The sequence below is a fragment of the Chelonoidis abingdonii genome, chromosome 4 (assembly GCF_003597395.2).
Source record: "Chelonoidis abingdonii isolate Lonesome George chromosome 4, CheloAbing_2.0, whole genome shotgun sequence".
Lineage (NCBI taxonomy): Eukaryota > Metazoa > Chordata > Testudines > Testudinidae > Chelonoidis > Chelonoidis abingdonii.
In genome coordinates, this window is record NC_133772.1 from 42,372,611 (window position 1) to 42,385,986 (window position 13,376).

The following is a 13,376-nucleotide window of genomic DNA, read 5'->3' on the forward strand; positions in this document are numbered from 1 at the left end:
TCTATTCAGTCTGAGTTGATGTCTCCTGTCTTCTGCTATGGTATTCCTGGCTGAATCTGAGTTTGTTGCTTTACTCTGGCTTTAGCATGACTGGAGAGCAAAGCTTCAGCCTTCTGAAAGGCCACACAGAAAGTTCTTAGGGGGGAAAGGTTGCACTTGTTAGTTAGACAGTTGTAAAATCTGTTAATCGGTTTCTTTTAGGATGAGGCTAGTGAGTCTGGAAGTGTGGTACTTCAGACAAATACTGAAAAAGCTGATGTTGACAGCCGTTTACCGAGCACAACTCTTCACTCAAATTCTGAGATGAATGGGAGGGAATTTTTTTGATAGCTGCATGAGCCTTACTATCCTCCAGCAAAGCTTTGGGAGTACACGTTTTAGGGGAGATTCGCAGCTGGTGTAAATCAGCGAGGCTTCGTTGAAGTCAACGGAGTTGCACTGATTTATACCAGTTGAGGAACTAGCTTTGTTTCTGTATCAGAGCTATATTTTACAGAGCTCCCTTCAGTCCTGGTGAAACAAATCAGCTGTTCAATATGATTCAAATGAGCAGGTCGATCCTTTAACAATTTATCAGTAGGGCCGTATCAAATTTACAGCCATGAAAACGTGTCACGGACCATGAAATCTGGTCTCCCTCCATGAAATCTGGCCTTTTGTGTGCTTTTACCCTATACTATACAGATTCCATGGGGGAGACAAGCATTTCTCAAATTGAGGATGCTGACCTAAAAGAGAGTTGGGGAGTCATAAGGTTATTTTAAGGGGGGGTTGCTGTATTGCCACCCTTACCTCTGCGCTGCCTTCAGAGCAGGGTGGCTGGAGAGCAGCGACTGTTGGCCTGGCGCCCAGCTCTGAAGGCAGCGCCCTGCCAGCAGTAGCACAGAAGTAAGGGTGGCAATACCATACCATCCCATCCTTACTTCTGTGCTGCTGCTGGCAGTGGCTCTGCCTTCATAGCTGGGATCCTGGCCAGCAGCCACCGCTCTCCAGCTGCCCAGCTCTGAAGGCAGCAGTGCAGCAGAAGTAAGGATAGCAGTACAACAGCTCCCCCCATAACCTTGTGATTCCCGCTGTCCCCAACTCCTTTTTGGGTCAGGACCTCTACAATTACAACACCATGAAATTTCAGATTTAAATAGCTGAGATCATGAAATTTATTATTTTAAAAATCCTGTGACCATGAAATTGACCAAAATGGACTGTGAATTTGATAAGGCCCTAGTTATCAGCTGTAACAGGGGTAGGCAACCTATGGCATGTGTGCCGAAGGCGGCACGCAACCTGATTTTCAGTGGCACTCACATTGCCTGGGTCCTGGCTACCAGTCCAGGGGGGCTCTGCATTTTAATTTAATTTTAAATGAAGCATCTTAAAATGTTAAAAACCTTATTTACTTTACATACAACAATAATTTACTTATATATGTATAGACTTATAGAAAAGGACCTTCTAAAAACATTAAAATGTATTACTGGCACACAAAACCTTAAATTAGAGTGAATAAATGAAGACACAACACACCACTTCTGAAAGGTAGCCGACCCCTGAGCTATAAGCTAGTCAGGATAAACAATTGCTAACATAATTTATACAAAAACGACAATGATTATTTTAATAATAACAATAACTTCATTAATAAACTACTTTAATGTGTGTTACAGCCAATAGCTCTCAATGGTCTTGGGACTTACAGTATAATAATTACAAGACACTTTGCATTTCAGTAGCTGCGTTGGACAAAGGTACTGTGTCCCATGATTCATCTGGATAATTTCTTTTCATGCATTTGAGTCATTGGACACCCTCGTCTCTGCTTTTGTTTCTTTCTTCTTTGTTATCCAGCAAGTTCAAGATTCCAGGAGTAGTGGAGAGGGAAAGGGAAAGAGTAAGCTGGGTATTTACAGAAGAACAGCATCAACTGTGGATTGACTAGTATATTTCCTTTCTTTTGCTTTTGTTCTTCAGTCTGCAGCTGGAGACGAAGGAGAATACTATGATGGTAGTTTGGTGTTGTTCTGAGAGAACAAAAATATCTTTCTAACCCCCCTTCCACCACCCTTTTGTTTTCCATCTGCTTCTAATCCTCACTTGATTTAAACTCATAAACTGGGCCAAAACATCACTGCTGCAAACATTCATTCACTGCGCATATCCAGGCTCCTCAGGGAACTTTGCTGTGTCTGAGGTGTTTATTCGCGCATTCCATCACCAGGGAACTTAGCAATGGGAGAACCTTGCGCTCTTGAATGTTCAGCTCTAGAACCCTATCCAGTATTCTAGGTGTGACCTAGAACCTTTAATAATGTCATATTTTCAGAAAGGTCTGTAAGCATCTGCTTAAGTTCTATTGACACGTTTAAAATTAAGCAAATGCTGAAATGCTTTGATTAATAGGGAAGTACATAGGCATATCCTAAAAGTTAGGCACATGCTATACTGAATCAGGATATGTCATTGATCTAAATTGGAACTGACTGCAAATAAAACAAAAGAATTCATATGAAAATGGATGGGTACCTGATGGAAGATTTTTAGTTATAAGCAAATATTCATGATATGTAAAACTTGATTTATGTCTCCCAAATATACAGCACATGTGCCTTAACTTGAAAGCTGATCTGTGCCGGTGGCCTTGTACTCCCACCACAGGGGAAGCCCATTCGTATTCAATGGAACTGTGTATGGGTGTTAAGATCCATCTGCATGGATGCAAAAAAACAGGCCCTGATCCTTCAGATATTTAAATCCCTATCCAGCAAAGCACCTGAGCACGTACTTAACTTCAAGTACTGAAGTTGATGGGACTAAGTTAAGCACATGCTTAAGTGCTTTGGTTGATTAGAGCCTTAAGCATGTATCTAACTTCACTTCTGTGAGGCGTTTAATTGGCTTCAATGAGAACAATTTACAAGAGAAAAGCTGTGCACGTGCTTAAGTGTTTGCAGGATTGAGGCATAGGGAGTTTTGGCACTGCAAATAAGCAGATATTTGAAAAGTTTATGGAAGATTAACTGTGTAACAGAGAAACTGCTTTTACATAGTTGGTAAATTCCAATTGTTGCTGACTTAATAACTATTATTGTTCATTTTTATTATTACAATAACAAGGCCTACTGATGAACATCACTACATAAGGGCTAGGTGATATATTATGATCTTATTACATCTACTCTATGTTTGGAAACTCCTCCCTCACTGAAAGATTTTTTGAAAAGATATTTTTTTCCAAACAACTTTTTTTCCCCATATGAGTTCTTTGTGGTCATCAGTGAATACAAGGGACCAAATTCTGTATGGTGTAACAGGGCAAAGCTCTACTGAACTTCAGTGGACTTTTGCCCATTTATGTTAGCAAGAAATTTTGGTTCAATAGCAGCACTAGATGGAAAGATTCCCACTGATTTTAATGGGCTTTGCATATGGTCTTCAAGGAAACTCTCATTTCTTGATGTTGTTTTGTTGCTTTCTGAATCCCAAGAGCTCTAGAGTACTAAGGGACAGCAGGTTCTAAAGTGAGAATCTCAGGTTCTTCCAACATTAATTGAAGTCAACTCATTTTTTAAAATTTATTTTCTTGCTCACTTTTTTCAACCTTTTTCTTATTTTAGGAAAAGCACTTTGAGAACTTTTCTGGGCCCTTTACATCAGTTTTCACTTCAGGATGTGAATTCTTTTTCTCTTTTTAAATAATATGTTGCTTTTCAAGCTCTTAATGTTGGTTAGAAGTGTTACTTCTGGCAGACGAGAGGAAGGGAAGTGACTAGAGAAATCTGAGGCAGTTGAGGTGTAGTGAAGTTGGATTCTCGGAAAAGGGAGAGCACAGTGAGAATATGTTATAGACGTAGCAAAAAGAATGGAGGGTGCCTTAATAATACATATGGAGTTCCTGTGCTATCCCATTGTGATTCAGCAACTCCTGGAACATATGTATTGTTGCCGCATCCGTGAACCTGGATTTTCAGTGGTTCTTTGCAGAACTTTTGGCAGGGTGATTATGGGGTTTTTCTCACAGACCCATGGTTCATGGGCAGAATGCGCAGAATATGGGAGTCAGAATCCACCATATGCGTCAAAGAATAGGAATTTGCTATGACATTTCCTGAGTGTTAACAAATTTTGGCCCAGTTCCTTGATTGATAGCCCTGAAAGAGAGAGCATCTTAAAAATTAACCCCAGCCCTGTGACCGGTTTTAGTGCTGGGCCATGCATACTACAGGATGTTCTTTGGATGAAAGCTGACATTTCTTTGTAGTCTCACCCTTTTCTAGTTTCCTGGTGATGCATTTAGACCTCACAACTACAATACTTTATTTTGAGAATAGCAAACTAACTTTTTTGGTAATCATTTGTTCATTCAGTTATTCAGAAAGCAGCAGTTTAGCGCAACTGATGCTAAAGTTTAAGATGTGGTTGGATTCACCCAGTCAATGACAGACAGGTCAACCAAGAATAACAAACAAACACAGAACAATGGGTCATTCCACAGCTCTTTTTCTCTCTCTTATGTCACAAATGCCACCAACTTACAACTTCCTTGTTAAACTGGAATGGTTTGGTTATTTCCTTGGAATTTCATAGGCGAAGGGAATCCTGCATGTCTCTGAATAACGTCCAGATCAAACTGGTTGGAGCAATTTCCCTCCCCTCCCCCAAATAAATAATAACCAAAAAATCATATGAAAAGCTCACTGTCTATTGGACAAATCTAAGCAAAAGAAGATGAACAACAAAAAAATCCTACCTGGAGAACTAAGCTAATTTTGCTTTTACCGGAGATGATCTGTGACTTTGTTTTTATTTATATTCTTATGAGTACAGTAAAACCCTGGTCATTTGACATGATTATTTTATCATTATTATTTATTTGCACTATTGTAGCATCTAGAAACTCACAACTGCAATCAGGGCCTCGTTGTGCTAGGTGCTGTCCACACACCCTGTAAGCAACAGTCCTTGTCTCAGAGGATTTACAGATCTAAACAGAGAAGACAGCCAGAGAGTGCGAGAAAGGAACTATTACCACCTGATACTCACTCTGATGTGGCTCTTAGGGTATGTCTACCCTTGGAGCGAGGGCTGTGATTCCCAGCTCGCCTAGACATACTCATCCCAGCTATCCCAGACTAGCGCTGTAGAAACAGTATCATAGAATCATAAAATATGAGGGTTGGAAGCGACCTCAGGAGGTCATTTAGTTCAGTCCCCTGCTCAAAGCAGGACCAATCCCCAACTAAATCAATCAGTAGTGTGGCTGGGGTAGCACAAGCAGAGGTGAGTGACAGCATGGGCTAACTGTGCTGAGTACAAACCCACCTGAATCCGTATCGCCACTCGCTGCTGCCTAGGCCACCTCAGCTCTATTGCTATTGTGAGTCAGCTAGCTCAACGACGGCTAATGCAAGTATGTGCATGCAAGCTGGAGTCAGGGCTGGCTCCAGGCACCAGCACAGCAAGCAGGTGCTTGGGGCGGCCAATGAAAAGGGAAGGCATGTCCGGCTCTTTGGCAGCAATTCAGCGGCGGGTCCCTCAGTTTCTTGGAGGGAAGGACCTGCCGCCAAATTGCCACCAAAAATGAAGCGGTGGAGGTAGAGCTGCTGCCGAAGTGCTGCCAATCACAGCTTGTTTTTTTTCTGCCGCTTGGGGCAGCAAAAACCCTGGAGCCGGCCCTGGCTGGAGTCACGTCCCTAGCTCTGAGTGTAGTCCCAGCCTTGGTTATGCCTCTCACGTGACTCCCTTAATCAGCTCCCCCAATTATCCAAACCCCAAATAGCTGATATTTCCCTCAAGGTTTTTTCACCACTGATTAGATGCCTTTTTTTTTTTTTGGCCTTATGATCGACTGGACATTGCCTTTCATTTTATTCTCCCTTGTCCCACTCACCCCCATGCCCTCCACACTTGCAAAAATGGGAGGGTGACGGGGCCTATGTTGCCAATTTAGTCATTTTCCAACACGTCCCCTGTACATTCGAACGCCCCCTCTAACTTCAATTCCTGGGAAAACATGCTGACGGTAACCTGTCACTCAAATGCCTACCAATATAGGTTAATTGGGACCCAGCTAGAGGCTCAATTAACAAGTGGAGCCACACTGAAGGGCTAATTAGAGAGGGAAGCAATCCCACCAGCTAGCAGCAGCTAAATACAGAGGTAGACGGCCCTGGGAGGGTAGGTGGGTGAGGGAGTGAAGAGCCTCATGGAAGGCAGAACTGGCTGCTGCTGCCTTTCTCCCCAGAAGTAAGAGCTGACTGGGACTTGTAAATATGGAAATAGTATGACTGGCAATGGCCTGCCTGGACACACTGTGGTGGTGAAGGTGGCCAGGAGCGAGACTCCCAAAGTACAGGTGCTGCATTTAAAATAAAAGGTCATCCTTTGAAATGCATCAAAATATAATGATCTGACCTCAAATTATTACAGGGGAAAAGTATTGTTTCTGGATACCTGGGTGCTTGGACCAATTCCTGAGTAAAGCTGAGCTCCTCAAAGTTGGCCCTGTCCACAATAGGCTGTGAGCTTTTTATTTCTAATCCACCTCACCAAGCAAACAATACAAGAGCATTGTATGGCAGAATTCAGATGAATTCCTAAAAGTTCAAACTCAGCATATGGCTATGAAAGTCAACCTGGGTCCATAAGAGACAACATTAGGATACAATGTATGGGCTTAATACTCCTCCATTTAAGGGAGAAACTCCTTTGAATTTACTGGCATTACACTGACATAAACCCAACATTAGAGAGAGGAGAATCAGGCACAAAGTGTGTGCAAAACATCACACCACCAAAACAGTAAATGGCTGTTTGGTGCAGTAGAATGTCTCTCATTATGAAAAGCCCAGGATTGACTATCTTGGAGATGGTTTACATTGCATGTTGATGGGTCTGTCCTCTCCTGGAGACACAAGCGTCACTCTCATTAACATTCATGGGAATTTTGCTTAGAATATCCATCAGTACATGAACTGGGGAATAAACCCCCTTATGCAGGCTGATCTTTCCAGGTTGGGTTTGTGGGGCACTGCTGTGTATGAAGGAGAGAAAGAGAGAACATGGAGACTTTGGGAAACATAGATGCCATGCGGGGATGTCTGGGAGTGAATGTGACTGGAGATGATTTACCATAAAGCTGTTCCCCTTCTGGACTATGTATGCAACATTTTAGTAGGTCTGGAGCCAAGTTTAGTTCTCATTTACACCAGTGTAAACCCAAAATGACTCCATTGACTTTAGTGGAGTTGCTGAGAATATCCACCAGTGTAAAAGAGATGAGAAACTAACACAAGGAGGGGGAATATTCTTTTTTACCCTCCAGCTCTGTCATCCTCCCTATAGCTTTGGTCTCCAGCGGGTAAGAACTAGCACTGATCTCATAAATGAAACCATTCACTTCCAGATGCTACGTTAGGACTTTTAAACAATCTCTTGTTTCCTTTCCTTTTCTGTACAGTTCTGATTTGAGGTCAAATCAGCCTGCTCTTCACTCACACCAAAGGAAGGGTCTCTTTTGGATGTGTATGAGGCATAACCAGTTCCTCAGAGATGTTCCTCCTAAATCTGGATTTCCCTTCAGTTTCCTTGCTTTAACAAACCACAGCTGGTGGTGGTTTTCTCGTTCTAACTGTTCTCCATCTTTTCTCCTCTCTCTTCCTGTTTTCTGTCCATGTTTCCAAACTCAGAGGAAAAGCCCAGGCCAAAGTAAGTGTGCATTAATGGTTGCTTTTTAAAATACTGGTATAAATGTGATGACTATCCATAGACCTTCTACCAGAGAAATGCCTCCTACTACTTACATGCAACCGTCTCCTCCCCACCATTCATGCAACAGTCAGCATTTCTTGACTCTTCCTTAGACTGCCTCCCTCTGTCAGAAGCTACTGTAAGACTTGCTACAGGCCAGGAAATAGAGACCAGTCCCATACCAGCTCATACATCTTTATTACAGTGAGGACTGGCACAGACATCAGGTCTCCACAGCCAAGTGCTCCTACTCCATCTCCTGTAGCACCTCATTTTGGGTGAAGCTGAGCTCATATTATCTGCTCATTTCTCCTGGGCTGCACACAAATGGGAAGAGTGGGTACCAAGAGGGGAAAGGCAAGTGTGCAGTCTGCTCTGCCCACCTTTCTCTGGCTGCTCTGTGACCCCATTTGCAACAACGTGTGCAGGTAAAAGAGAATGTCTGACAGGGCATGGTAATTTGCCATAGACAATGGACACTGTGGGGTTCAGTATTAAATTTTTTCCATCGTTCTTCAAACCATGAAAAGGGGCATGAGTTGCAGCAGCTGGATGTGGAGGACAGGGCAGCCAATGGCAGCATGTCATGGGAGTTACACATACTTCCAGTGTTGCTGGCAGGCAACACAGTTGGGTGTCCTGGGCTCCACAGGGTTTGACCAGGATTCCCCAGGGATCTTCTGGCTCTAGTGGATCAGTGCCCTGAGTCTCCACCAAGCCAGCATCCCAGGATGGGTCATGCAGTGGTCTCTTTGTGTTAGCAGCCTCATGGAACTTTATATGTGAATTGTCCCATTCTGTGCCTTTTTGTGCAAAATGGGATGACCCCATAAACATTTGGGATGGGTCATCTCCCGCCATCTATTGGGTCATCTCTCCTCCTCCTCCTATGTGGGACAGTACAGATTGTCCCCTAACACTATTTCCAGCATAGTATTCAATCAAGCCATAGCTTCAGCTGTACTCCCCTATCAACATTTCTCCCTCAGCATGGCTCCATTTGGTAAATTAGTTAATCTCTTGGTTCTTTGAAGTCCAATTCCTTCTATTTTTCATCCCCTACAGACTGACTGGTCCTAAAATACCGGAGGGTGAGAAAGTAGACTTTGATGTAAGTATTCCTGAGACATGCCCATCACATACACACACCCAGCTCTCCCTGCATCGCTACTAGCCTTTGTGAAAATGTCACTGCCATGTAGCCAAGGGCAAAAGGAGTCTATTTTCAGTGACAGATTAAGCGGGGGTCCAATCTGAAAAACCTGCTTACACATTGCTTTAGTTGTGCAGCTGTATTTATATCTTAATTCGTCTTGGAAAGAGAAATCTGAAGGGTGGAAATAGAATTAGTAGCTGCTTAGAAAGCCTTTAGATCTCCTTTCTTGAAGACCTTTATTGTGATCTTTATCTTGATCAGTTAATTATTCCTCAGTTTCTCAAGGACAATCCAACTACCCTTTCAATCACTTCCTAGTCCTGTCTTTTTGCTTAGTACTCCAGGCAACTCCCCTGACTCAAGAATGATGAAATAAGATTAGCTTTGGAGTTTGAGTGGTATCAAGAAACTGCAATAGCGCATGGGAAACAGTTATGTCCTTTATCAGACGGATAGCCATGTTAGTCTGTGTCCACAAAAACAACAAGGAGTCCAGTGGCATCTTAAAGACTAACAGATTTATTTGGGCATAAGCTTTCATGGGTAAAAAAAAACACTTTTCCTTTAATAGATCACACAATAGATTTAAGCTAAAAACAAAACAAAGCAAACAAACCAACAAACAAAAACCCAACCCCCCTAACAATGCACCTATAAGCAGAAAAGAGATTTAAAGAAGCAAGACCCTTGGAAGACGCTTTCCCAGCACTGCATGTGCCTGTAATGAATCCACACACTTGAAGCAGGTCATATCAAGTCTGTCTCTGAGAAATAGTGCTCAGAATGGCACCACCAAATAACCAAACAAGCATGGACCCAAATATGTTTCTAGTAAGTCAACAGGAAAAGAAAAAGCCCTTGTGATGAGTGGTACATGATTACATCAGGATAAGTTATATGATCATTCAGGGTCACAGTGGTGTTCACCTTGTCCACAAGTAAATGAGGCTTCTTTTCATTTTGACTGGTGTAGGAATACTAAGGTAAAATAAGGAGCACACAGAGAAATGTAAAAGGAGGGTCCATTGCCACGAGGATGCGGGAGCTGGGAAACCAGGGCTCTGTCCCTTGTTTTAACACTGGCTATTAATTTGGGGAAGCCACTAAATGTCCCTGCCCTGATTCAGCACCCGAGTCAATAGAAAGGCTTCCATTGACTTCATTGGCCTTCAAATGATTCCCCTTGTGTTTCAATTTCCCTATCTGTAAAACGAGGCTGTTAGTACTTAGCCACCTTTGTACAGGGTGCGGAGATCCTCAGATGGAAGGAGCTGCACAATTGTTAGATTGTTATTGTAATAACGCCTTACTGCTCCTTCAGGACATCCAAAAGAAGAGGCAGAACAAAGACCTGATTGAACTGCAGGCCTTGATTGACAATCACTTTGAGGGCAGAAAGAAGGAAGAGGATGAACTGCTTGCCCTGAAGGACAGAATTGTAAGTCTCTATGGTGCCATCCCCAGTGATGTCTGCTTCAGGGGATAGTGTGTGTCATTACCTCAGAGACTCAGAACTGAACTGGAACCTTACAGACCAAATTGCTCCTTTTATCCAACAAGTGGAGATAGGAGAATTGGGAAAGAGAGTCCTTCAAGGTGACCGCCTATTGTTCCCAATGTGATCAAGATAATGGCTGTGCATTTTTGGCTGGTGTAGAGTGGAATGTGCCCACGTGCCAAGGTGGAAATCAAGGACACCTTGCATTGATAGCCTTAATGAGGCTTGGGTCAGTGCACTAGCCTCTCATTTCTGAAGAGCTAAATGCAAACCTGGGTTAGATCCCAAATGAAAATAAGTCTTGGGTCTTCTCGTCCTTCCTCAGGGGTGTGTTTGTTTATACCACAAAACACCATATACAGTTAAGCACAGCTCAGGACCATAGACCTTTTCTGCTCTGACATATCCGAGACAAGGTTGCTGCAGGCCAAGTCTGAGGTGAATTGGTAAAGTGATGAAGTGGACTTAAGACTGGAGTAGCAGTGCTTAGGCAGGTCAAGGATGAGGTAAAATGGCAGAGGTGTGTGGTGGAACTCAGAACTAGAACATCAAAGGGGTTGCAGGTCAGAACAAAGGTGCATTAACAGAGCTGTGTGTGAAGCCCATAACTAGGATAACCTGGGTTGCTATAGTCCTGATTGAGGGGACTTGACTAAGCTGTGAATGGAAAGCTTTGATGCTGCCACAAATGAGGAACTGATACCACAGCTAGTGCCTATATAATGTCTGGTTCTAAGCAATGATATTTCCTCACTTATAGGAGCACTTATTGCACTCTCGCACATACAAGTTATAACAACAGAGGATAAGCTGTGGGAGCTACATATGAGAGGAGACCAGTCTCCCGTGGGCCTGAAACTCAGACATACATAAGGACAATCGTCTTCCAGCCTTAGATAAGGCAAAGATTGCAAGATATGGTCAATCTAGCCCCTAACTACACTGGGACAAAAACCATTTTTTCATTAACTGGCTTTCAGTGCGGTTTTAAACTGGTTCAGTCAAATGCACTTTACACGTGGTGGATGAGGCATAACCATTTTGAAAACGGGTGTAGAAACCACCTGCTAGCCTCGAGTCCCCTCTGTAAATGGACAATCTATTCTACTTGTTCAGTTATGGCTTGTGGGAAACCTGTCCCACACTGCACAGAGGTGACCACATTCATTGTAACTCATCCCTGGTCTCAGCCTCCCAGGTGTTTTACAGTCATGGAATTCACCTGGGGTCCTTCAGCTGGCTATACGCCTCATCCTGCACGTTTTGGTAAAGTAATGGGAAAGGTCCACTACCTAATATGGAAACTAAAGTCCTTTATAAAGCTTTGGAGACAAATAAAGCCACATACTGATGACTCTATGCCTCTTCCTTTGTTTTGAGCAGGACAAACGCAGAGCTGAAAGGGCAGAACAACAAAGAATCCGGGCTGAGAATGAGAAGGAGCGTCAGGTCAGGCTTGCGGTACGTGCCTCTGCTTTCTGTTTTCCTCTCGATACGTAACAAGAAAGTACCTGGGCTCAGACCTTGTTTGGGAACTGTGAAAGGAGATGAAGAGAAGCTGCAGGTCCCACCTGCCTCAAGAATACCAGAGAAGATACTGATATTCTCTGCATTACAGTGAGGCTAACTGGGCAGAGCCTGGGAAGGAGGAAGCTATAACTTCCTAGACACATACATTTCTACATCATTCCCTGCAGCGACTCCTGCTGCTAATGGAGTAGGTATGGCCTCCCCCAGCCGAAGTCCTTTCAGTAACTTGTTTTTCTGTGGTGCATTCTGCAGGAGGAGAAGGTAAGAAGAGAGGAAGAAGATGCTAAGAGAAGAGCTGAGGATGACCTGAAGAAAAAGAAGGCTCTGACCTCCATGGGTGCGACATACAGCAGCTATTTGACAAAGGTAAAGGCATTGATCAATGGATGAAATAGGGAAGCACTAAACACACTTCTCTGAGTTGTATCACCACTTGTGTACCTCTCTGTCCCCCTTGAGTCTCCTAAATTCTCTACCAATCATTAGGAGTTCTCCAAGTTTGTTTCAGCAGTTGCTAGGCATCCCTTAGATTTTCATGACAACTCCTATACCTGCTTGAGATTCTCTGAAGTTTCAAGGTCATTGCAGAACTTTTAAGAGGTTCTCAGCTCCTCTGGAGTAAATGTTATTGGGAATGCGCTAATGTCTCCAGAATGGCCCCAGTGCATCTGCCTGGAAAAGTTCTAGTACGTTTCCATGGTTCCTTAGCCCTTCCACAATATCTTCTTACTTCATCCTGAGTTTGTGCAGGCAGTATCCACTGATGTTCTGGACATATGTTTCCTGCAGGCTGACCAGAAGAGAGGAAAGAAGCAGACTGCTAGGGAAATGAAGAAGAAGATCCTAGCAGAGAGACGCAAAACACTAAACATTGACCATCTGAATGAAGACAAGCTGAGGTAACATGCCATCTTCATTTGCTGCAGGTAGATTAGATGATTTCTCAGGGAGATCATGGCTGACAGATCTGAATGAGGACACACAGAAATTTCTTCTAGTGGTGTGGGGCCTCCCACACTGAATGAACTTCCTAATAAGGCAACTTTGGAGCCCTTATGCTAAATTCTGCCTTTGGCTGTGCTGGGACACAAAGGGGAAAAGGGGGCAATAGATGATATTGTACATGATGTGGACATCCAGCCATGGTCATGGCTTAGTCAGACTGCCTTCCTTCTGCTGCTAATCAAGCTATGGTTGCCACTCATCTCAAAATTCATGGGACAATGACATCCGCAAACCTGCAGACAGTTCAGCTCAGCTGAGCTCAGGTTCATTTTGGACACTGTGCTATTGTGATGTTCCACCATGTTGTCACAACATGAGGCTGCCTCTTCATTTCATGATGTGTGAGGATATTAGGTGAGGAGAGGGTGTGCAACATCAACACACACTGAAGCAACAGCATGACATGAGAGGTCGAGAGGAGCGTGTTAGCTTTGATACGCCCCA

General features: G+C 43.5%; 1 protein-coding gene across 2 annotated transcripts in view; it reads left to right on the forward strand.

Moving 5' to 3' along the window:
- The window catches only part of TNNT3 (troponin T3, fast skeletal type), a 44,811-nt gene that overhangs the window by 23,377 nt on the left and 8,058 nt on the right, over positions 1–13,376 (forward strand). For both annotated transcript variants that reach the window (XM_075065094.1, XM_075065093.1), the window contains exons 4-9: positions 7,683–7,701; positions 8,809–8,854; positions 10,221–10,337; positions 11,781–11,858; positions 12,180–12,293; positions 12,717–12,826. In XM_075065094.1, the coding sequence (XP_074921195.1) occupies positions 7,683–7,701; positions 8,809–8,854; positions 10,221–10,337; positions 11,781–11,858; positions 12,180–12,293; positions 12,717–12,826 (484 nt within the window). The remainder of the gene's footprint in view (positions 1–7,682; positions 7,702–8,808; positions 8,855–10,220; positions 10,338–11,780; positions 11,859–12,179; positions 12,294–12,716; positions 12,827–13,376) is intronic.